We start from the raw sequence: 25,703 nt of genomic DNA, 5'->3' as shown, positions 1-25,703 counted from the left end.
ACCGCTCGAAAGGCCGCTTTACCTTGAGATCTTCAACCAGCGGGGAAGGGGTCCACCTCTTGGCCGAGGCCTGGTGACTCCGCAGCTCTGGCTCAGCGGGGTACACGTGTCTCTCCATAAAGTGCTTCAGCCGCTGATACAGCTCCCTGACTGGTGGGGAAAGGCCTTCTGGAGAGATGACCAGCACCCCCCTGGTGGCATGAGCTGGGGAAGAGTCTGTTGAGGTGACATAACTCCTCATGCCTGGGGGCCTCAGCAGGGACTGCGGCCTGGCCCACGTGTGATGGGACCTTGTTAACAGTTTGGTGGCCGGCATCTCTTTGAAAACCCGGAACCCTTCTTTGACTGCGAAATCCCATGCGAGATTAGACATAAATTCAGTCAGCTTTCCACTCTGTTCTGCGGTCGCCGAGCTTGCCTGCCCTAAGCAGAAGCAACGAAAAGTGGTGAGTACCCCCAAACAGCCCTTAACAGTAACTCTAACACACGACACTACTGTTGTCATGGCAGCAGCCAGCACCGCCTGCTGAGAACCTGCCACGCACCAGGCTCCGTGCTAAGTGCTTGACATGTTTAATACAACTCACTGAATTCCTGAATCTGTTTTAATCCCCACTTTACAGATAAGGATCTGGGTCTTAGGGAGGAGATGTGCCCAAGCTTACACTAGTGGGCTGGGGAGCCAGAAGTTGAACTCAGACGGCCTGCTCCCTGCTCTTTATCGCTTCTTTTCCTCAAGAAACTAAATTAAATCAGGAATTCCCCAAATCACAAATTCGTTGTCACCAGTGGGCTATAGGAAGCCCTGCCATGAAATTGATAATAACAGTGTCACAAGGGATTGAATTAATGGCTAGTTTCTGGGCACCATTATGTCTAGATCAACACCATCATCAGCACTGCCAGCACTCACTCCAGTCGTGCTGTTTTTTTTTTTATTTAATACAAGCACCAAGATTTTTTTTTAGAGGATTTTTGAAAAAAAAATTTAATTAAGGTGTAGTATATATACACTCTCTTTATAGAGTGCACAATTCTGTGTGTTTGGTCAGGCAGATAGATACAGGATGAGTATTCTGATCCGCCCCAAATTTCCGTGGTGTTCCTTTGTACCCTTTCCCCATGCCCCCGAGGGGCAGCAGTCATCTCTGTCCCTGTGGTTTGTCTTTTCCCCAGTGTCACGTAAGTACATACATCATAGTCGTTTCAGTGTGGCTTCTTTCACTCAGTGTATCTGGGATCCATCCCTGGGTCTCCTTGTCCTGTGAATATTGCCTCTTTGTGGTGGGCTTCTTCACAGCCGGCCTTTCTGGATGCTTTTTACCATTTCCATCTTCTAAAGAGACTGTTTTCCTCCGCCGCTATGTATCGATAAATGGATCTTTGCGGAGGCCTGTTTTACTTCTGGCTCCTGCCATGGTCAAGTGCTAGTTCTCAAAAGAACCATTTGCATGCAGCTTTGGTGTTAAAGGTATTACACTATTCCTGGCCAGGAAGCTAAGATGTCCCATTGTACTAGCAAACCCACTGCTGGGCTCTTTCTTTAAATTTTTCATTTTGGAAAATTTCAAAGATACAACTAGAGAGGAGGAGACAATGAAGCTGCAGGTTCCTATCGCTCAGCTCCAGCAGTCACCAGTGAAGAGCCAGCCTTGTTTCATTCTCTGCCATCCCCACCCCCGCTGCCCTGGATTTCTCTGAAGTAAATCCCCCAGACCACCTCATTTCATCTCTAAATATTTCATTTATGTCTAAAAACAAAGGCAATAATACCATTATCACACTTAAAAAAACAAATAACTGCGACTCCTTAATACATCAACTCTCCATTCAGAATTCAGATTTCATTGGCTGTCTCATAAAAAAAAAGTTTTTTCAGATACTTTCTTTTTTCAAACAAGGATCGAAATAAGGTCCAAACGCTGTTTTTGGCTGATGTAACTTTTAAGTCCCTTCCAATCGATAGATTCCTTTTTCATCTTCTTTTCCTCTTTTTTCTTGGTTGAAGAAACTGAACTGTTTCCCAGAATCAGGGTTTTTGTGCATGACTGTGCCTCAGTGATGCTGTTTATCGTGTTCCTCTGAACTCTCTGTCTCCTCTAAGTTGGTGGCTGGCTCCAGAGGCCCCGTCAGATCCAGGCTGGACTCTTGGGGGAAGCCTCAGGAGGTATGTAACATCCGGCTGTCTGTCTCTTGGTGATGTTATCACCATTAATACTTGTTTTACTGATCCATTAAAGTATTAGGGGCAGCAAATTGGTGACACACCAATTCTATCATTGTGTCCCAGGATGCTTCTCTAGAGAGAAGCTTTCCTGCGTCAACTGCTTGGTTAGCCTGACATATAATTTGTATAGGAAAGACAGGATAAATGCTGGGCTCTTCTCCTTTTATTTAGCAGTTTTCAGAATAAGGGGTTGCCTCCCTGGCAGCCTCTGAAGTCACCAATGAGACTCTACCTCTTTGTTTGAAGATCACTCTTTACTCCTGGATTTAAGCATACGTGATGTGTCCCCATCCATGGCAGTTATCATCCTTATTTTATTGGTGCTCTAAGTTTCCTGTCATGAGCAAGAGGGAGTCTCTTCGAGTTGGCTCCTGAGACCTTTAGTTATGACCCTCGTAGTCTTCAACAACCCCCTTCCCTTCTGTATGGCAACATGTTCCAGGCTCATCTTGTAGATATTCTGCCCTAGACCTGAAATCAGCCACTTCTCCAAGGAGTCCTGGTTCCTTTTGATGAGAATGGGATTTACAGATTATGATGCAAATAATTAGGGGCATTTAATGCTGCTGGTTTAGTCATTATTTCTAGGTCTTTTTGGTAGATTCTATCTGCTTGCTTTCTACTTGTCTTCCTTCTACACAGGAAATAAACTTTAATCTGTCCTATCTTCTTAAATAATTTAGGACATAGATTATTTCCTTTGCTACCCTATAAAATTTAGAATTAAATCTAATAACATTATGCCAATCTTGATGTATGTACACGTGAACACTCCATCGGTGACGTACGTGTTTATCCAACCATCAGTTCTAAGTGGTCATACATAGCTTTCTTCCCAAAAGTTCAATCTTGAAAGATACAATCTAGAATATCCTGGTTCAATAAAGTACTTTCCCAGGTACATATAAAGCACCATCGAAGAAAATACAGTAATCTCTTTTCTCCTTCAATTTGGCAACATCTACAATAATTTTAAAGGCACATACATTTAACCCATCAATCCCAATTCTGGGAATTTAGCCTTCAGATATGTTCACATGGGTGTATGAGAAAGGATATTCATCAACCACTCTTTGTGACTGCAAGAATCTGCAAACAATCCAAAGTTACATCAGTAGGGGTAGTGGTTAACTATGTTACAGTACATCCACAATGGAACACTATGCACAAGGGGATGCACTACAGAAATCAAAAAGAATCATGTAGATCTGTACATATGCACATGGAAACCTCTCAGTGAAATATTGTTAAGTGAAAAAAAGCAAGGAATTTGCCTTATGTAATTGTCAAATACATATGTAAGCATTTATATATATACACATACAAATGTTTCATAGGAATTCTTATGCATGTAAAATTTTTAAATCAAGGTACTAAAAATTACACATAGGATGATCACATTTTTATAAAACTTGGAGACAGAGAGAGAGGTGACAGATATGCAGAAAAATTGGGGAGCCCAAGAAGTTCTTAATAATAGCTTTTGTCTTTAAGAAATGGAGCTAAGAAGTGAAATAATTTTATATTCTTCTATATGACTGAATTCTTATCATGTCTGTTTTTAACTTTAAAATATTTGTGTACCTTATTTTAATAATTTTAAAACAAGTTTAAGTATTTTCTAAAATATATATATGATGTCATACACTTAATTCAAATGATTGAATTACCTGACTCTTGTAATCTGGCCACAAAAGGGTTTCCGGGCAGAGAAGCCCCTTGGCTGTGACTCAGACCCCTAGGCCAACTCTCCCAGGTGCCCCCTTACCTGTGAGGGAGCGTTTGTAGACCCCCTGCAGGATTGCGGCTATGCGGAAGAAGGAGAAAGCCAAGTAGAAGTTCCAGTTCTCGGTGGGAGAGATCCCCATGTGAAGACAGTACATCCTGAAATACTCCTCTACAGTCGGGATTCCCAGATCCGTCAAATCACAGTCACTCAAACCTGAGGTGACAGACAGAGTCAGGACTGGGCAGTGACGCCACACTCCCCTGTGGCCGCCAAGTATTTAAATTCTGAAAATTACTCTGGCCCTTGGAAGTTGGCTTCACAACTAGTTCAAAGGGTTCTAGCTCATTATTTCAGGCTGGCTGGAATCCAAGCTTGAAGCTATTGTTCACAAATTGGCTCTTAAAAGTTTCAGACTAAACTGGCAGTAAAGGAAGGAAGGCAGGGCCTTCACCTCCAACAGGACCACAGTTCAGCATTATCTTCTATCTGTCATTTGATAAAAATGGTATTCAAAGACCTCGCCAGATTATTAAAAAGATAACTACAACAAATAAAAACGTTTACAGATTTCCTTCATTTGTAACATTCTGATGGTTTAGAAGCATGTAACGTAATTCTGTTCCTAGGAATTTACCCTAGGAGTAGACTTTATATCCAGGCAAAGATATTGCTACAAGGATATTCACTACCTTTTTTGTGGGAGGAGAGGGAAGGTAATATAAAAAAGGAAGCAAAGATCCATACAGGAATCAAACCAAATGTCTTGATTAAGTTAATTCTGTAACAATTCAATCCTATGCTGTCATTAAAAATCAAGCTGTAGAAGAAATACTGAATATCTCATTTTTCACGAAGCAGCCCAGTCACAAACTATTTCAGCAGAGTTGGCCCCCAGGCTTTGAGAGTGGAGCTGGCGCCACCCCTCGCACCCCCAGCAGCAGCTCCTACCTGGCTGAATGGGAAACCCGGAGGGCAGGTAGTGAGCCAGGCAGCTGTAGGCCACATCCGCAAGGGGGTCGCCTAAGGTAGAAAGTTCCCAGTCCAGGACGGCAAGCACCTCGTTCTTTTCCGGATGGAACAGCAGGTTGTCCAGTCTGAAGGAGCCAAGGAAGGAATGGAGACAGTGCTAAGAAACTTATCAATCACTAGGGTATACTCTGTGCTCGGCGTCTTGCGTTGTCCCTGCAGACACACTCCCCAACCCTCTGGCCCTGTGTGCCCTGGGAGCCTGTGTGGGCTGCGTCCACCAGCTCCCTGGCCTTCTGGCTCAGTTGGGCTCAGCCAATGGGGACACCAGCAGGAGAGTGGACGAGCGCCTGCTTATGAATTCCCTCACCTCCCTCTTAGCAGACAGCCCAGGGATGGTTGTGTTTCTCTCCCGAGGGCCACAGCTTTGGTCAGGCAGCCCTCTCCACATAGCCACCCTCTCTGGATTTGGATCATTTCTCCTTCCCTGAGGAGTTTTAAAACAGGTCTGCAATACTTTGACACTCCTGCCACAAAAGGAAGAGTCTAGTCCTTCACCCTTTGCAGTATCTCATGTCTAACAATTATTTAACACAGGTGGAAATGGTGCTGAGTGACTCCCAAGACGAGGACAGAAGAGGTGACCAGCTCCCGCCCACCCCTCTCTCTCTCGGAGCACACAGCTTTGCAGCCCTGAGCCACCAGGAAGAAGCCCAGCTACCCAGAAGCTACTGGAGACACCATGTGGGAAGGAAACCACAGAGACAGAGAGAGAGGCTCGGGGAGCCCGGCTGTTCACTTCTTCTCCGCCCTGTGCAGGCGTGTGAGCGAGGCTTCAGGTGAGTCTAGCCCCCAGCCTGAGAGCCACCCCAATGGCTCAAACAAGCCATGCTGTCCCTAGACTGCGGACTCAAGAGTGAAATCACCGCTCTCGCTGTTTATGGCCACGCAGTAGGAGTCGTGTGTCACGCAGTGGTTACAGCTGGAGCCTGCGCTTGCACCTTCGGACCTGGGGGTGGTACTGACTCCGCTGCTGCACGGGCCAGCCCCCCATCACCGAGAATGATTTGGCCCCAAATGTCAATAGTGCCGAAGCTGCGAAACCCTGCCTTCAAGAGGGAGAGTCTGTATCGTGGATAATTCTCATCCGTAAATTGGGCAAAGACCAGCTGCCAACTTCCCCTTCCAATGCCCTTCCCATCACTTTCCACATCTAAACATCAGCCCTCCCCACGCCGTGTCGACCTGAAGTCCCCATGCACCACCGTGGTCCTCTGCTGCCTGGGGAGGTGGAGCGGCAGCCACTCGATGAGCCTCTCCATGGCTGGGATGGCGCTCGTCTCCGAGGCTCGATACTGTTTGATCCATGTTTGCACCTGGCGTGGAATATAGTCCCCTGAGGGAAAGAGGATTAGAAAGTGATGTGCCAGTTCAACACCCTCCAGAGGGTTGGAAAATCAACCAGTGCAGTGAAACCCTTTGAAATGCTCTTGGCATCACCTTCCCATGACTGGAGAACTTCCCACATGGTACTCCTGCCCCCTCAATGTGGAAGCCCCTGCTGACTTGTCTTGGCTGGATCCCTGTGACCTGGGCATTGTTTCCAGCCACAGGGCCTCCAAGCCTGATCCCTGGCCTTCTCACAGATCCTGTGAACTTCCTAACAGCCTTTACTAAATCCCTTTTTGACTGAACAACAGTGGTTGGCTAAGAGTATGGACTCTGGGGCTGGACTGGGACTGCCGGGGTTTGGTTCCCAGCTCTGCCATTCTCTAACTGTGCAATCTCAGGCAGGTTACTTAACCTCTCTGGGCCTCAGTTTCCTCATTGATGAGATGCTCCTCATAGAGTTGTTGGGAGGATAAAATATGTAAAGCCCCTGCAACTGTTCCTGGCATAAGTACCACATGAGTATGTGCTGTTATTCAGATGTTTGCTGAGAAACTCAAGAGTTACCACAGCTGAGGAGCTTGGAAGTTACATCTGGGATCATAAACTGGAGGGAGCTCTGGACTCACCTGGCTCATAGTCAAGGTTTTCAACTGATTTAGCCTCTCTAAGCCTCCACTGCTTCACCTGTACAAGGAGTGTACTGACACCCAAATTCCGGCGGACTGTTGTGAAGGGCAGATGAAATCTATATAACATGCCAAACACTGAAGGCTGCTCAATGAATGGTGACCATTATTATTGTCACTGTTACTTGCTTTCAGTTGACAGTTATTGTCACTATTATATAATTAATAACAATAAACAACATGTCAGGTCCCTGGCTCTAAGCCAAACCCTCATTCCTCGTCTGAGAGAAAACTGGTCCCCAGAGACTTGAAGACAAGGACAGAGGGACTGGGCTCCTCCCGTGGAGTCCCCTGCGCTTGGGGCATCCAGACTGCCGCCCTTCGGAGAATCCAGCAGGGCTGTCAGAGGTGGAGGTCAAAATCCACAGGAATTTAACTCAAAACAAATCGCACCTAATTTAGAACTTCCAGTTTTTGGTATTGAGGGGGGTGTGATTAGGATTTATTGATTACTATGGAGGTACTGGGGAGTGAACCCAGGACCTTGATGCATGCTAGGCATGCGCTCTACCAGCGAGCTATGCCCTCCCCTCTGCCCATTTTGTAATCTCATCAGCAGTGTTGTTCATTTCTCTTTGTTCTGGCAGGATAATGAAAGCCCTTGCGAATGCTGGAGTCCCTGTGCCCCAAGTTCTTGACCTCTGTGAAGATTCAAGGTAAGTTAGCAAAAGCATGGAGACAATTGTGATGGTAGTTATAAAACTGTGTGTTTGTCAAAATCCATAAAATGCTACACTTCAATACACCTGATTTAAAAGGAAAAAAAAAACTTGAGAATAACAAAGGCTTGTAAGGACAAGGAACAACTAGAACTCTCAGACTAAAAAAAAAGCAGAAACAAACTCTACAAATAAATACCTTGGCATGAATTGCATCGTAAATATCTGTCCCTACCGAAAAGAATATTTAGAGGAAAGAGTGAAAAACAGAGAAGAAAGTACATGTTATAATACCTTTGGCTGGTATCAGAAAAAAGAAAGTGTCAAGTGATATAATGAGATAAAAGTTGCAGGAAGATTCCTCAGTCCATGAATGGATTTATCTCAGGACAAGATGTCTCCGTAAGCGACACCTTCATTTTAATGAAACTGGATTTCCAAGAAGGAATCTAACAAGCCCACCTCCCTTAGCATACTGTTGGCCTGTCAGCCTCTGACATGATGCAAATCCTGAAGCACAGGCACCAGAGGAAACAGCAGCGCGACAGGTAAGCGGGCTCATGCTCACCGTGTTTCCCATAGTCCTCCAGGCCCGCGGCCTTGACGTCCACACTATGAATGTTGCACAAGACTCTGTTCATGGCAGTGTAGATGGCCCGCCTCTGGCTGGGCTCCAAGCCAGGCAGAGAGGGGTCTTTGTAGATGACGCCTGGGCAGTACTCCATCAGATAGAAGGGGGTGCCGATGACCCTGGGAGGGACACCGACAGGGTGCTTCAGTGGCTGGTGACGTAGCAGGCTGTTAGTCATGGCACTGCTCTTTCTGTCCTGTGTGTACGCTTTGAGTGCTGGGTAGGAGTTCAGGCCCAAAGTACTGGAAACTCCCTTTTTCCTTTGTACATAAGCACAGGGGCTTAGCAGCACTCCTTCTCCAAACCAATCCACACACACAGCCCAGTCTGCACTTCCTTGCCAGCATGCCTCTCTTCTCTTCCGTCCACTTATAGAAATTGGCATGGGATTAAGTGTGATAATATAGGAAAGCAGCAGCATGTTGAGAGGGGGGTTTGGAGTCATACAGAACCAGGTTATCTCCAACCTCTGCCCCTTCCTGGCAGTGTAATCCTAAGAGACTTACTAAGCCTCTCTGAGCTTTGTTTTTCTTAATCTGTAAAGCTTCAAAGCGCACTTATGAGAATTAAGGGAGCAAATATATAGGGAGTATTTGGCTCCAATGATAAATATCCCTTCTTCTTATCGATGTTATTTATTTACATCAGCATCCAATAGTATGAATGGCATACAGACCACCGTGAAGTATTAAGGTTACACCACAAAATTTCATTAATCCACCTTTCAGTCATTAGAAATCAGTTTACTTCTCTAAAAAGTTATTTTAAAAATTTTACCATTATAATTATTTATCTTGACTTGAAGATGGGATTGATAATATATTATTAAATTATTAATAATTATCTTAAGGGTAATAATGCTGCTGTGGTTATGAAAGAAAATGTCTTTATTCTTAGGAGATGTATGCTGCCTGACACTTCAAAAGGTTCAAAAATAATTTATACACATATATAAAAAATATTTATTTATAAAATTATTATATAATTATTTAATGAAATTTAGTTAATTACATTATAAAATAGATATTACTTTATAAAATTATCCTATTATATGACTATTACTATTTCTATACAATTATTTAATACATATAATACACACATACACATATATACACATACACATACATAGAAGCCAAATGTGACAAAATGTTAACAATGTTTTCATCTAGATGAAGTGTGAGTGCTCACTATACTATGTTTTCTTCTTTCAGTTTCTCTGTGTTTCAAATATTTTGTAATTAAAACATTAGGAAAAAAGACACAGACACAAAAAGCATATTACAAAGCAATTCAAAAACAGTTCAGAAAATCCATAATAAAAAAATTAACAAAAATAAGCAACATGAAACTACATGGATATATTTTTTTAATGTTAAAAAAATATTTTTTTGCCAATTCTCATAAAAGCAGTCATTTATCTTTCAGGATAAAGACCTGTGAACTTCTAAGGGAGATTGATATAAAATCTCTTTTCTCTTCTACCCAAATTTTATTTGTCTTTACTCTAGCAAACTAGAGCTGGAGTTAGTATATGGGCTTTCCTCTTCTGTAGCTTAAATATGCAATGGAAAAAAAAATAAATCTATACATTACCTTGAATCTTCACAGAGGTCAAGAACTTTGGGCACAGGGACTCCAGCATTCGCAAGGGCTTTCATTACCCTGCCAGAACAAAGGAAAATGAACAACATTGCTGGCTGAAGTGATGAGATGTTCTCAAAATTATTTTTCTTGATGAGGAGGGTATAGCTCAGTGGTAGAGTGCATGCCTAGCATGCACAAGGTCCTGGGTTCAATCCCCAGTACCTCCATATAAACAAACAAACAAACAAATAAATAAATATATAAAACCTAATTACCCCCAAAATTAAAAAAAAATTTTAAATTTTTAAATTATTTTTCTGATTTAAAATTAGTACATGCAGAAATTAAAATGGAATTCTAAAAAAAATTCTAAATAGGGAAAAATCTTTATGTATTAATTTGCTCACGAGTGTTACTTATAATAAAAAACTGGAAGCACCCAAAAGATACAGTGATTTTGAAATTATTAAGCAAATCTTCATATAATTACTTGTTGCAACGGTAACAATAATAGTAACAGCTAACATTTTCCGAGTGTTTAGTATGTGTTACAAACTCTAATAAATGCTTTGAATGTATCATTAATTCAAAGCATTCTCACAGTTTTGTGTTATGTTACTATTAGGATTCCCATTGCCCAGTGACACACAACTAGTATGTGAGTGATGGAGTCTGGCTTCACACCCAAGGACAGTAGGATTCCACAGCCCTGTCTTAATGATTATGCTATTACTACAGCCAATAAAACAATGCCGATAATAAAATGAAAATGTGCATGATAAAATTTTAATGAAATGATACATAGTAAACTATATACTACTTAAGCAACTATACAGAGTAATATATTAACTATGTACTTTTTTAAAAGGCGTATGCGTTGAAACAAAAATATTGGAAAGGAACACATCAAAATGTTTACCATGGTCATGTTTTCAGGGGCCCAAATAATGTCACCAGGACCTATTCATTCTCTCTCTCCATCTCTCAGTATATCTTTCCTTGATAACCCCAGTGAACATGCCAGCATACCTCCAGAGATGGACTACTTGACCCAATATGGGTTTTAGGTTTGTTCCTGAACCAGTCACTGTGATCGAGAGGATGCATTGTTCAGATTGGTCAAACTGGGTCTTGTGCCCATCCCTGGAATCACAGTTAGGTCAGTCTCATCCAAACCATGTGGACCTACACTAAGGGACAGCTGTTTCCCCAAAAAAGGTCTAGGTATTACTATCAGAACATCTCTTCAGGTAGAGAAGAGAGAAAACAAATTCCTGAATAAGGTTAGGGGGCATGATCTTATTTGAAATAATTTTGGAGAGTCATACTTGTAGTTTTAAATGTCTCAAGGCACTTTAATGGAGGGCTGACTTAGCTCAGGGGCTGAGCTGCAGAGGCTGGGTGGGGCCAGCAGGCCCTGGGCTCTAAGAATTTACCTGAACTCCCTCTCGATTGCATGGGCAGATGGAAGGAGCGTCCCCGGGGGTTTCTTCCTCAGAACCAGCTGGTGGTTAGCCAGCTTGATGTAGTAGGTTGGATTTGACTGCCCGTGATCAAACTGGAGGAGTTCCAATGGGCCTGCAAGTTTGAAAACGAGGAAGACTCAAACCAGCTCTGGAGGACAGATCTGAACAGACATTCTTCGAATGAGTGCTGCATTTGGGATGCAGAGCATCCTGATCTGGGATGCACTATAAGGAAAGCACCTCCTCCCTGCATACCAGATGTGACTGGGTCTCAGGTATACCCTGTCACACTACAGTGTGGCAAAGTTCACTGGATTCACACCACAATTTTCACTTTGTGCCGGTGTCCAGTTTTGTCCTTCTTGCCAACTCCTGCTCCGTGAAGAAAAGCTTTTTAGTTCTGTTTATCAACCGCAAGCGCAGTCATGGCAACCCATCTGGCTAAACAGAATGCTTCAATCCGAGGATGAAAAATGCCCTTGTGCGTCCCTCAGCCCATACTCGGCCACACCACGCCCAATGCTGGCGTGACAGCTGGAAAGAGCTAAGCAGAGGCCTGCAGCTCAGGCCGAAGCTGCTTTCAGGAGATGCGACTTCCCACCCCAGCAGGCTGAACCCTTGCGGCTTCCTTAAAGAAACAGCCTAGATAACCCTCGGCTTCACAACTAGACTGAACTCTACACACAGATTCATTTCAGTTGTTCAGAAGAGCAGGACAAGGGAGTTTGCCTGAGTTAGTGGTGTGGTCACAAAGGGCCCCTCAGATCTGAAGAGGCTCTAAGCACCATCTGATCCCTGGAAAACATTCTCACATGAAGCTGCACACAAAAAGCCTTTTTCAGGGATCAAATAGATGAGGCCAACCTTTTATCACCAGATAGAAATTTCGTCAAAAGCTCATGAAGCACCTGTTGTTCTGAAGGTGGAATGTGGAGAATGAGAGAAGGAATTTTGAAGAGATAGAGACAACTTAACACTTTGAAATTCGCGCAGCGCTGAAGTCACCTTCACAAAACAAGCTGTCATCTCAAAAAATTGGAACCACTCCAATGCCCCAGACACATGCTGCAGTCTCCAAGTGCCGCTCCTCCGTGACAGCCCTTTGCAGGTGACAGCCACCACACTGCACTCTCAGGTGGAAGAAGGGCCAAGTACACTTTCCAGGACCCATAAAAAAGGAGGTTAATGCTTTTTCCCATGCAGAACTGAGAGAAGCTCTCAGATCCGCTGGACCCAGTGGCTGTTTTCTTCACCCCATGGCATCTATGTCTCAGAGGGACCGAAAGTGAGACCCTGACTGAATGCCTAGCCTTTACCAAAATTTAGACACTTAAATACCTGTGGTCTGGGTCCCCAGTAAGTCTCTGAGGTACTTCTCCAAGGAGTCTTTTGGAATTTCCATTGTCTTTCTCACAGGGCGAGTGTTTGGAACAACCTTTCTCAGCATAAAACCCAGAAGAGTTTCCAGTTCCTTTACTGCAGTCTCTGGGTCATTAACCTGGTTTCAAAGAGAACACTGAACATGGACCACAAGTCAATGCTGACCTCTCCTCTTGCCTGTTCTCTAAGAGGGTCATATTTTAGACAAATATTCAAAAAGTCAGTTCTCTGACAAAGGACTTTGGAGCTAGGAGAATCAGCTGCTGAGGAAGCTGTAGAACGAGTTCCCTCCTCCCATTTAATTCCTAACCACATTAAACTTTCTTACCTGCTGGGAAGAGCGCTGGTTAAAAGTCCATCATACTCCCTCATGCCAGGAGGGAATATTACGTAGTAGCATCCACTCTGTCCCTGCGGGCCTGTCAGCTTCATAATGAAAACCCAGACTTATTAAGCTAGATGGAAGCCACCTCTAATGCGGCTTCTCCTGCTTCAAAGCCATGACCTGGGGTGGCCCCTGTGGCTGGTAGCTACTGGCTCCCCACCTAGAACAGCATCACCAGGCCAGTCTGTCAGCCCAATGTCTACAATTACCTGCTGTGTAACTCTTTTCTCAAACTGCCTTCCTAGTACTGTTTGTCTTACTCCCCATTAAAGATACAAGCGGCTAGTCACCTAGATTTCATAATTAATAAAAAACAAAAAGACCAGGGCAGCATGGGCAAAAACCACTAAAGGCAATTCCAACTATGAGTGTAAGAGGACCTCAGAGAAATGCTTACACTAGTGCCTGGCGCACAGTAGGGGTTCAAAGAATAGTGACCATACCTTAATGGTGTGAATACCAAGGCTGGCGGCTGCTTTTAGATTCGGTCCAAGGTCGTCAAGAAAGATGGACTCAGAAGGCTGCAGGCCGAGCCGCTCCAAGCACAGCTTGTATATCCTGGGGTCCGGCTTGCAGACACCTTCCAGGCAGGATTCCACGACCTGAGCGAGGGACAGGAAGGAGAGATGGGGGCCCCTAAAAGTGGTGCTCCTGCACGGGCAGTGGTATATTTTTTTGAAAAGAAGAGCAGGAGGAGGACAGTTGAGATTTGTCATAACAAGTAACTCAAGAGTGATATGATATAAAATGGTGTTGTTTTTTTTAAGTGGGGTGATTTGGAAATATTGGGCTGCAACCTGAGGGAAGACTCAGAAAACCAAAGTCCTGGTTCAGACACAGTGACCTTATTAACTAAGCCATGATGGGCTTCAGATTCCTCATCGATCGAATGGCAACACTAATGACCGTCTTACCTACCTGAATAGTTGCTGTGAAACCTAATGAAACTTGAACGTGTTCCAGAATGACAAAGCACTTTGCTCGTGTTAGGTCACGTGGCTTATACAGAGCAGAAGGAAAGCTATACGTTTCTGCTTCAGGGAAATTATTTTATATTTTTTTTCAGAAAAAATACACTGTTAACTGTTACAAAAAAGACATGACTTTAAAGTCTGTATCTCAGAAGTTAAAAAACAGCCATACTCAACCTAGACAGATAATTCCCACAGGAGGGCTGACACCAAAGAGGTGGCAAAGACAAGGTTCCTTTCATGCAAGGAGCCTCCTGTATCCTGACAGCCTTGCTTCAATGTGCATCTGATATGGAACTGGGGGGCTGCTGACAGCTCAAGGAGAGCCCTGAAAAAGCCACCTTGGTGTCAGGCTACCTCTGATCCAACAACCCCCAGAAGTCCTCTTACACCGTCCCCAAGGCCTTGATCTCTAGCAAAGTGGGCCTAAAACAGCCACAGTGGCCCTCTGATCCAATACCCTCTGGTCCACCCTAAGAACAGAACGAAATCCCTCACTCACTCCTGAAATGACCCTCGCTCTCCAAGACCAAGGCCCAACCTGAGGACCCCGAAATTCCCATCATTCAAGGCTGGAGAACTGCCCTTTCAGGTACATGAATGTCCTGAATAAACTGGACCTCTCTATCTCACTCTTCCTGGTCCGCTAAGGACCTGAATGAGCTAAAGGAAGACAAAGAAGCACCTTCTAAAGAAAACCTCAAAGATGGGCCGCAGAGAAGCCAGGTATTTCAGATGCTAATCAGCAGATTAAGGGGCAGGAAACCAGCACAGCTAGCCCTGCTAAGACCAGAGATGGGGGGAAGCAAGCCCAGGGCAGGGGGCCAAGTCCGACCAGCAGACGGCTCCTCTCACAGGTGATTACATCTTGGGAAAGTGAAAACATTCTTGAGATTTAAGTTGGATAAGAGCCCTGGCCTCTTTCTATTCTATTTTGCAACATACAAAAGTTGTGGTGATGTGTTTTACAACAATGTGAATACACTTAACACTACTGAACTGTACACGTAAAAATGGTTAGGATGGTAAACCTTATCTGATGTGTTCTTTTACAATAAAAAATACGTAAAAATTTTTTTTAATTCAAAGAAAACAGATGAAAAGTGTTTTGAACGTCATATACAGCTCAGCAGAGATGGAGTCCTACAATATATTATTGGAGATTTAGGAAAAGCCTCCAGTGATGATGGAGATCACAGGAGTAGTTACACTAGCTGTTTGCTTTTCAATTTTTTTTTTTAATTTTCCACCTTATAGCTTCAGAGAACAAAAACATAAACTACGATCTTGAGAAAATGGATTTTGAAAACTCCAGGTCTCCTGCAGCCCTAATATGAAAACTCATCAGAAAAGCTGTTGGTTGACAACATTGTAAACTGACTATATTTCAATAAAAATTTAAAAAAAAGAAAAGAAAAGCTGTTGGAAAGCACATGTCAGAGAGCCTGTGAAGTCTGAATAAACTAGTCCATTGTTTTAAGGAAGTTTACAGGTCTTCTAAATAGTTGACAGGCCCAGTTGTGAGCCTGGGCAACTTAATTTGTCCACATGAAGATTATCCTGACAGCCACACCAGATGGAAGGAAATTTGGAAAATAATCACAATGTATTGAATACTTAACTGTGTGCCAGGCACTATGCAAAGTGCTTTGCATGCAGTATTCTCTGGGATCTGCACAGCAACCCTAAACAAAGAAACTGCTATTCCTGAAGAAACTGAGGTTCAGGGACTCAAAGCCACCACCCATAGCAAGCTGTGTAGACAGGATTCAAACCTGCAGAGGTCCCTGATCACTCCAGAGAAGGATGCTTGGAGAAGGGCTGTGCTGGGGGTGGGAAGCGGGGCGAACTCTGTCTCTGACAGGCTTTCTACGAGGAGGAGGACGGAGGAGTGGAAGGTGAAAACAGCATTAGTTCGGAAGGTTAATTTCCAACCCTTGTGCTCTGAATTTCTGCTTGTCAACTGGACTAGATTTTATGTTCTAAAATAGCAGTATCCAATAGAACTTTCTACAATGACGGAAACGCTGTATCTGCCCTGACTAATATAGTAGCCACTAGCCACATGTAGCGACTGAGCACTTGAAATGTGTGTATTCCAGAGGGCCGGGTTTGTGCCTGTCACGCTGAACACGGGGTCCCTTCACACCTGGCCCATGCCCAGCACTCAGTAACTGCTCAGTAAGAATCTGGTTTCCTGACTGAGTGAAGCTTCAGCAAGTTATTTATCAATAGTTCATATCCATCCCAGGATAACGTTCTATATTCTCCTAGGGAACTGGGGACTCTCGCCGAAGCAACCTTCTGGCACAGAAGGCCACCTCCTGACACAGTATCTTCTCAGGTACTCTGACGTCTAGCCCTTCATGCTCTGTCCCATTCAGTGGCCACTGGCCATGTGATTATTTATTTACATTTCAGTTAATTAAGATAAAATAAAAACAGTTCCTCAGTGACACTACCTACATTTCAAGTGCTTAATAGCTATATGTGACTAGTAGCAACCATACTGGATATTTCCATTGCTCCAGTAAGTTTTTGTGAACAGCGCTGGTCAAAGGATTAATGCCACAGAAATAGAGGGCCACATGGTTGGTCTTTGAAGAGCAAAGGTCCAAGGACCCATTAGCATGTGAGGGCTGACAGAAGTACATGTGCTAGCTTATGACTAAGGTTCAAATCCAGAATGTAAGGGAGTCTCTAAAGGGGAGGTTTCAACCAGTTACCAAATCCCATGAATGTCTGACCTTGCTAAGAGCTCAGTGTATTTTAATGCTGCATCTTGAAGCAAAGACAGAGATTTGATTCTGATTGTTCTGGATCACTTCGAGCTTACCACGTCAAACTGTTTCCGGTCCAGGGGCAAAAAGCTTTTCCCATCGGGAAGATAAAAGTTATTGCTCAGGACTGCAGTTTGAAGGCCTCTTGCTCGAATTTGAGTTATGGCCTCAGTCATCACTGGGAACTGCTTCGCCACTCGCTCACTGGTCAGCAGAGAGAAAAAGGAATCCACGGGCACGGAGGTCCTTGACTAAGAATGGGGGGGGGGAGGAGACCAGCAATCATTAAGAGTGAGAACAGCTTACGACTAACAGAGAAAAATACATATTCCTGGCTTCCTACCACGACTTGGTCATAAGAGACCAGGCCTTTGGCTGGCTGCCTAAAGGATACTGTGTCCCTCGGCCCTTGAGCAGACCTCTGCATATAAGGCTGTAAAAAGGGACTTGGAATTAGGGTTACAATAGTGAGGGAATGCAGCCATTTATATTAGTATTCCAGTTAAGTGAGTTCTTTATGTCACTCACCCATTGTCAGTTTTTAAAGTATCAATACTGTGAGAGGATGCATTAAACTCTAAATGTGTATTAAGCAGATGTAATTTAATTTTTAATGATCTGGAAGACATTTAATGATTTTGTATTGCCTCAGCATCACCATTGTGAACTGAACTTTTAGTTTCTGATCAGTTTTTGTGTTTTTAAATTCAATCTGTGTTGGTTTTGAAAACTCTTATTTTATCATGTCCAAAATCTGCAAAGGCAAGTCTGCTATTTTACTTACACACACACACACTTAGCAACAGCTTTATCGAAATACAATTCATACACCATACAATTCACCCATTTAGACTGTACAATTTTTTTAATACATTCACAAAGTTGTATAACCATCACTACAGTAAATTTAGAATATTTTCATCACCCTAAAATGAAACCCTGTACCCAAGAGCAGTCACTACCCAGTCCCCCACCAACCCCCAAAACTCCCAGTCCTAGGCAATCCCAATTCTACTTTCTGTTTCTATAGATTTACCTATTCTAGATAGTTCATATAAATGGAATCATATGGTATGTGGTCTTTTGTGACTGGCTCTTCTTTCACTTAGCATAATGTTTTCAATATATATATGCATGTTGAAATATAAATATAATTACTTATGTACTTATTTTTAAATTGTGGTAAAATATACATAACATAAAACTTACTATTTTAACCACTTAAGTACAGTTGAATGGCATTAAGCACATTCATTTTTGTGTAACTATCACCACCATCCAGCCATAGAACTTTCTTTACTATATTTAAAATTCTATTTTACCAGGGTTATTGTGAAGGTTATGTGAGTTAATATAAATAAAGAGCTTAATACAATGCATAGTACGGAGAAAAGGCTGGATACCATCACTGTTTTAAACAAGCTTTCTGATCAAAGCCATTGTGTGACAACTCTAATTTCAGATGAACAACAGCTGATGCAAGGCTTAGTAAGTAGCATTTTTTTATTCATGCAGTTAGAGAGGAGTATCTGGGGATGGAAATAGCTTAAAAACTTATAATGGGTTATTAGGTTTTTCCTTCTTTACTTGTGGTTTAAGCAACTTAATGGATGAGTGTTGCATCCACTACTCTAGGCAAAAAGAATATGGAAATTCAAGTATGTTTATCACTTACAATTTCAGAGCAAAGTCTCCCAAATTCTTGTAAGAAATCCTCTGTTTTTATCTCTGCTCTCATAAATTTCATCCAGGGCCCATTTTCGCCACCTGAGATGAAGGCCTTCAATATAGTTCCGGAAGGGATTTGATTTTGTACCTCCCATTCTATTGGAAGTAAAACACTCGGTAAGTGAAATAACAGATGGACAAATGGCTGGGGTTTGGGGACCAGGGGAATTACCATGCCAGTTCCTGTGGCATCACTGTGGTCCCAGGTGGGTTCTATTGGGAATTCTGAGAATTCTTTTAGCACTGACTATTCAATAAATGAGACTGGCCTGAGTTTCAAAATGGGAAAAATTAAATTAAATCCCTGTTTCACACATCATCACAGGAATAAATTCCCAACAGATTAAATATCCAAATCAGAAACATAACACTCTAAAACTTAAAAACAACACAGAACATCTTTATGAACTTGACTTTCTTAGCCAAGAGTTACGAAGAAAAACACTTTTTATGATGATTTTGCTGACATCAAAAATGAAAACTGTGGTATAGCAAAAACATTATCAATAAAATAAAAGGGAAGCCCCAGAATGAAGAAATACTTGCAAATTATGTAACAGACGAAAAAGGTTATTATTGCAAAACAACAACAAAAAATGAGCAATTCACAGGAAGGGAAAACTGAATGACTAATTAACATATGAAAAAAAGCTCAACCTGAATATTAAAATAACATACAGAGGTAAAAAACCAAGAGACAGCTTCTTCAGCCATCACACTGACAAAAATTAAACAGTCTGATCATATTATTTTCCCTGAATACAATGATAAAGTGTTTGAGCTGTGCTCTGAATTTTTTGTCATGTGCATACTAAATTTATAGTAAACCAGTAGCTTAAATCAGAGCCTGGCAAACTTTCTGAAAAGGGCCAGAAACGGACGCTATGTAAATGAATGGGCATGGCTGTGTTCCAAAAAACTTCATTTTTATGGACACTGAAATTGGAATTTTGCATAATTTCCACACACCACAAAATATTATTCTTGTTTTGACATTTTGTAACTATTTCAAAACATAAAAATCATACTTGGCTGCTGAGCTATACAAAAAACCATACAACGAGCCAGATGTGGCCCACAGGCTGTAGCCAACTGAGCGCTCTCTGGCTTAAATGTGAAAAAAAATAGTAAGTATGGTATTTGAGGTGATCATAATGCTAGTGTTTGCTTATCAAGTGACCCTTTGCATAGGTCACTTTAAATAAAAGATGTTAGGAGTTCCAGTCAAGGAAAAACAAGGAGAAAGTAGAAGGTATTACCACTTTGTTCATTTTCCATCTGACAGATGTTTTCTGAGCCAGCTCTGAGCTGAAACTGGAAAGGTGATGTGACTATATCCCAGACCTGGGGTCCTAGGTTCTAAGAGCCCCACAGCAGAGATAGGAAATTAGGTGGCTGATAGGATTTGACAGGTGGAACAAGATAGAGATCTAAACTCAGGTAGAGGCAGTGGCAGTGGAGAATAGATATTCTGGAGGAAGTCAAGAAAATTCCCGCCCAGTGATCTTTATGTTCTCTGTGAAAGAGGAGATTCAGCTGTCTGCCAAGTATGAAGGTTTGGGGTGGGAGGGTATGATGACTTCTGGGGGAGTTTGGTACAGTCCTGTGGTAAATATGAGAGGAATGAGAGTAGAGGAATAGAGAGGCTGAGGGCGACGCTACAATTGGAGCTTAAAAAAAAGCTCACCTAACTGGTTTGCATAGCTGGATAATTTTTCACCCAGAATCACAGAAAACCTGAACTTGGGTGTTTTTAGCCTGGAAAACTGTCCACCCAGCCACCAGTATAGGTCAAAAGGACAGGGACAGCTGTTTGGTCTTTTTCCTTTCCTGCTGGCTGGAATGACAATGTGATGGCAGGAGGTGAAGCAGCCAACAGAGACTCATAAGGTACTCACAGCGGAGCAACACAAAACAAAGAACCCAAGGCCCTGATGTCACACAGCAACATACTAGCCCCAGACCACAGACCTAGTTTTCATATAAAAGAGAAATAAACTTCTGTCTTCTTCAGTCACTCTCATTAAGAGGGGCTGACAAAGAAAGGATCAGAGACTAGAAGTTTGATCTTGTAGGTGCAAAAGCAGGTTTTGGGAGGTGGATGGAAGAAAGAAGGTTGTGATCAAAGCAGGATTTCAGCATTCAGAAGTAGTTCTCAGGGATAGGTAGTTAAACTCTACCAGTAACAGCAGTAACAGTGGCAGCTCATAAGTAATTGAGAATTTAAGATGAGCCAAGCACTCGCTCTGCTCTTCAAGTGCTTTCTCTAGATAATCTCATTTAACTCTCCCCAAACCCCATAGAGGTAGATGCTGTCAATAGCTCTAATTTAATGACTAAGACTCAGAGAAGTTGAATAACTTGCCCAAGATACTCAGCCACTTAGTGTTGCCTGGCATTTGATTCAAGACTAGGAACAGTACCCAATGGGACCACACTGCTGCCCAAATGTTCCTCTCTGTCTCCTCCCACCACCCACCCCAACCTGGGTCTCCAGAAGCGAAAACAAAATGACATGCTCACCTGCAGCCACTCTCCCTGGAGAAGGAATGAGAACTCCACCCATGTCAAAAATCACCGCTCTGTACGTGCCGCTTCCAGAATGTGTCCATCGCCGAGCTCCGTGGTGCCTGCGCTGGCCGTGTTTCAGGAAGGCTGCCTTCCAAGCCCGCTGGAGCTGCGAGGACTGGAAAAGCTGCCTTATGCACATGCTGAGGCCGAGGCTGTGGAAAAGAAGGCACAGGGCACAGGATGCTCCACTGCCCCCAGTCCAGACATCTGCCCTGATGCTCAGGGTACCACCTGGCCATCTCCACTAACCTCCAACCAGCGCTTCAGACCACGACCAGAACTGAACTTGTTACCGAACAAAAGTTTGTGTACCTGACGCACTGTGAGGCCAAACTGAAACGTCGGGGTCTGGAGCAGAGAGAGGTTTATTGTAGGGCCAAGCAAAGAGGACAGGCAGGTCAAGGTAAGAAAAACCTGAACTCCTAAGTGATTTGGAGGGGAATAGTATCCATAGGCAAAATTTGGGGTGAGTGACTTTCTTCTGATTGGCTGGTGGAGAGGTAACAGGATGGTGCTCCAGGAGTCCTGTGCTCAGCCTGAAGTTGCCACCCTCCACCTGGTTCCTGCAGAATAACTCAAAGATATTGTTTTATATATATATATATATTCCTTGAGGAGGAACCAGGACCCTGCCCCAAGGCTGCACTGTTGTTTCTTGACTGTTCCTCCCTGGTCTCTGCATTCTCTCTCTTCCCTAAGGGAGCTGTTTAGATCTGCCCTTTGGAACTCAGGAAAGGAGTTCAAAGAGGCTGAATGAAACCTATTTCTTACAAACAAAAAACGGGGGACATGGAAAGGACTTGTATCAGGAAGGACCCTACAGGGTCCTGCTCTGTTTCAAACTCAGTATCTCCACCCTCCTTGACCACCCCTTTCCTAAGTTCCTTAGATCAGGAGTCCACTAGTCTCCTAGCTGCCCAAGCTAGAAAACTGGATTCACCCGGCTTCCCTCAGTCCCCCAGCTAGACCCCTGCACTCGGGGTGCACTGTGCTGCCAGTCCCTCCTCCAGAAGCTCTCCTTCTACCTCTTTGCACTCTCACTGCCATTAGCTCACCCATAGAACGTTCCAGCAGCCTCCCAACTGGTCCCCAGGCCTCTTCTCAACCTCATTCCTTCTTCACTCTTCAGTTATCTTTCAAAACTGCAAATCTGATCACATCCTAACCTTTAACTTTCAATGCCTCCCCACTGAAGGTCAAGATAAACTCTGTTCCTTAACCCGCCTGAGAAGGCCATCTGAGATCGGCCTCTCCCCTTTTGGCAGCAACTCTCCCTCGTATTTCACCTTAACCTGGATGATCTGGACACACACATCACCTGCAGCTTCCTCAAACACGTGGTGCTGTCCTCCGGCTTCCAGGCCTTTGCGTATGCTGATTCCTCGGCCTGGAATGCGCCCTTCCATCTGTTACCTGGCTAATTCCAGATTGCCCTTAGGTTGTAGTTTACCTCTCACTTCCTCTGTGAGACCTTCTGGCAACCGGAAAAGACAGATGAGCAGTCTCCCCTGTACCCTCCCGAGATGCCCGATACTCACCTCCTAGCACTCACGATGCCAACACACCATCATCCCCCCTATAGAGCAGGGCAGTGCCCTCCCAACTGGTCTCCATTGCCTCTTTTCTAAATTTACTTTCAAAAAGTTCAGGGATGAAAAATCATACACACACAACTCACATCCATGTATGTAAACATATAAATCTATACACGTGTATATATACATGTGACAAAATGTTCCTAAGTGTTAGTAATGAGTCCATCCAGGTGAAGGGTATATGATGCAGGGTATAGAAGAGATCACTATACTATTCTTTCAACTTTTCTATAGGTCTGAAATAAAAACCTGGGAAAACAAAAACAATTAAAGCAACTTGTATTTGCAGTCAGTTCTGCATGACAGTCTTTAAGCTTCTTATGTGATTTCTACAGTTAAAAATCTTCCCAATAATTTTTTTAAAAAGCTTCCTAAGAGGCAAGTTAGAGTAAAACAGCCTCTTAGAGTTAAGACAGCCTACAGGTTCATGGTCACTTAAGTGCTACCGTAAACGATGTAAGACTCAAAAGAAAGGATTCTTAAGAAGTAAACATTCAAGATTATATAATGTATTTCTTATGTAATTAGAAATTTGCTGAATTGAGGAGTGAATGTTTAAAGGAAGAAAGTAGAAGTTGATTTGCATTTTGGGTTTTACTTCTGTTCCTACCTCAAGGTCAAAGTTATTGATGGAAGGAGAAATTCATTTATAGGCCCTTAACAGTGTCAACAGTTTGTCTGAGGGCTTAACAGTGATGAGAAGTGTCTCATCCTCACTGAAGACACTGCCTTCCTCGTACTCCTGCTAATGGTTAAGTGGGCAACACACCCACGACTAGCTCGCTTCTTCTTCCAACTAGAGATGGTGGCGCTGACCTAGCCACTTCCCAAGGCTCTCTTCAGAGCAGGATAATGCTGTGATTCCTCATATCTACAGGCTGTGGTACCTGCCCACTGACTGCAAAGCCTTTGCCCACTTTATTTGGGCATAAACTTCCATTCTTTCTTTAACATCACAGCCTTAGCTTTACCTCCTCTAGAGAGACTGTTCTTTTTCCTGGAAGACTCTGACACTAGTTTTTTTTTTTTCCCCACTCTCAGTTTCTTCTCTAGAGCACTTACCCCATCACAGTTATGTATCCATGTCTACTTGCTCCTATAATTGTAAGCTCTGTAAGGAAAGGCCTATCTTATTTCATCTTTGTCTGGTGTGTGTGTGTGTGTGTGTGTGTGTGTGTGTGTGTGTGTGTGTGTGTGTGTGTGTGTGTGTGTGTGTATGTGTGTCTGTCCATCCCCTGGGACCTAGCAGTGTCTAGACACATAGCAGGTGCTCAGTATAAACTGAGTTGGAAGGATGAATAAACTGGATAAATCAGAAAATGAAAGCAGGGGACAGGCATAGTGGTTGGAAGCTATTAAGAACTTTAACAAGTCCAATTTGCTCATCTCTAGCAAATAACTCTAGGTCTCTGGAACTGGCACCTTCCTTTAGTGCCATAAAGAATATCTGTCTTCTCTCTCCCTCTCAGAATAAGATTAGTATAATAATGTAGACTTAGTACTTAAATTATGCTTCCGTAAGTATGCACACATAGTATATTGTCACATATTAAGGAGATGGTTTAGTAGAAAGTGAGTGTGGCCTCTGGAATCAGACTGCCTGCATTCATATCCTAGCTCTGCCACTTTAGTTAAGTGTGAGACCCTGAGCAAGTTACTCTCTCTGAGTCTCAGGTTTCTCCTCTGTAAAATGGAAATAATCATAGTACCTGTTCCATGAAGTTGTTACCATTATATGAGATAAAGTATGTAAAGCACTCGTTAGTAGCTAGCACACCACTAAATATTATCTACTACTGTAATGTACTATAAAAAAGTTCACACCAGGTCTCATATGTATACAGTATGTGCATATTGTATATGCACTTTCTCATATATCAGTGATTCTCAACAGGGGTGATTTGGCTCCAAGGGGACATTTGGGAATGTCTGGAGATATTTTTGGTTGTCACCACTTGGGGGGCGCTTCCTGTATCTAGTGTGTCAGGCCAGGGTTATTGCTAAATATCCTATAAAGCGCAGAACATACACACACACCCCGAAGAATTATTGGGACTCAAAATGTTAATAGTACAGAGGCTGAGAAACCCTGATACAAACAGTGTGTACTGAAACTATTTCACTGGGTGCAGTCACAAGCTATAAATATCGTATGGTTGTGTGATGCATGTATAGTCCATACACCTACGCACGTCCAGCATGTGCTGTGACGCAACTTACATATCATGATAGTGTATACCTAGAACACCACCGTGTCAAACATATGCACTGACTGCGGCTCTCCATGTTTATACACTAAAGGCAATCTGAGATACTGGAAGAAGTGCTTAATCTCAGAAAAACTGATATATACAGAGCCACAGGCTCATTTCATCCTTAGAGCTGTCTTAAGGACATTATCCCAATTCTACGCAAAACCTAGCTCAAGGTCACACAACTGGTGACCAAGGTCATTTCCATAAGAACAGAAATGTACATGATATTCGCCAATGTACCCCCCCACCCCAACAGTCCCCACTCCCCCTGGGCCCTCAGAGGAATCCCCTCTCGGAGCCTCAGCGCAGCTATCTGTAAAGCGTAGCTGACACAAGTAACCCTGCCTTGAGCTAGAGCGAGGGGGTCACACAAGACAAGAGGTAAGCGCTATCCGCAGGGCGCGGGTCCCTCGGACAATTCGGAGAGCCTGCGGAGCCAGACACCCCTCGCCATCAGCAGAGCAGGGCTGAGGGCGAAGCCTCTCGGGTAGATTAAGTCGGGCCTGGGCGCAAACCCACCGATCCGCCTAAGTGGGGCCCAGCGCGGAAGATCCCGGTAGACAGCCTCCTACACGACCTCTTGGTACCCAGTCCGGAAGGGAGCAAGCTCGCCTCCGTGCCGACGCGTCAGTCACGTGGTTTCCTCCGCACCCAATCGGAGCCCGCGTTGCTCCGCGCCTGCGTATCCTCCCGGGTCA

The 25,703-nt window shown here is 43.5% G+C and overlaps 1 protein-coding gene across 2 annotated transcripts in view; it reads right to left on the bottom strand.

The window, feature by feature from the left end:
• The window catches only part of ACAD10 (acyl-CoA dehydrogenase family member 10), a 36,032-nt gene extending 10,381 nt beyond the window's left edge, over positions 1-25,651 (bottom strand). For both annotated transcript variants that reach the window (XR_012503701.1, XM_074356511.1), the window contains exons 1-13: positions 25,525-25,651; positions 21,108-21,307; positions 18,532-18,680; positions 16,913-17,107; positions 13,549-13,707; positions 12,679-12,838; positions 11,311-11,452; positions 9,884-9,952; positions 8,228-8,409; positions 6,168-6,318; positions 4,905-5,050; positions 3,996-4,169; positions 23-423 (exon numbers count right to left, since the gene is read on the bottom strand). Coding sequence is in view for 1 of the 2 variants with exons in the window: in XM_074356511.1 (XP_074212612.1) it covers positions 23-423; positions 3,996-4,169; positions 4,905-5,050; positions 6,168-6,318; positions 8,228-8,409; positions 9,884-9,952; positions 11,311-11,452; positions 12,679-12,838; positions 13,549-13,707; positions 16,913-17,107; positions 18,532-18,680; positions 21,108-21,294 (2,115 nt within the window). In the remaining variant the exon portion in view is untranslated. The remainder of the gene's footprint in view (positions 1-22; positions 424-3,995; positions 4,170-4,904; positions 5,051-6,167; positions 6,319-8,227; positions 8,410-9,883; positions 9,953-11,310; positions 11,453-12,678; positions 12,839-13,548; positions 13,708-16,912; positions 17,108-18,531; positions 18,681-21,107; positions 21,308-25,524) is intronic.
• Positions 25,652-25,703: the final 52 nt, after the last annotated feature.

The sequence above is a fragment of the Camelus bactrianus genome, chromosome 32 (assembly GCF_048773025.1).
Source record: "Camelus bactrianus isolate YW-2024 breed Bactrian camel chromosome 32, ASM4877302v1, whole genome shotgun sequence".
Lineage (NCBI taxonomy): Eukaryota > Metazoa > Chordata > Mammalia > Artiodactyla > Camelidae > Camelus > Camelus bactrianus.
The sequence above is the reverse complement of the archived record's forward strand: the minus strand, read 5'-3'. Positions and strand labels throughout refer to the sequence as shown.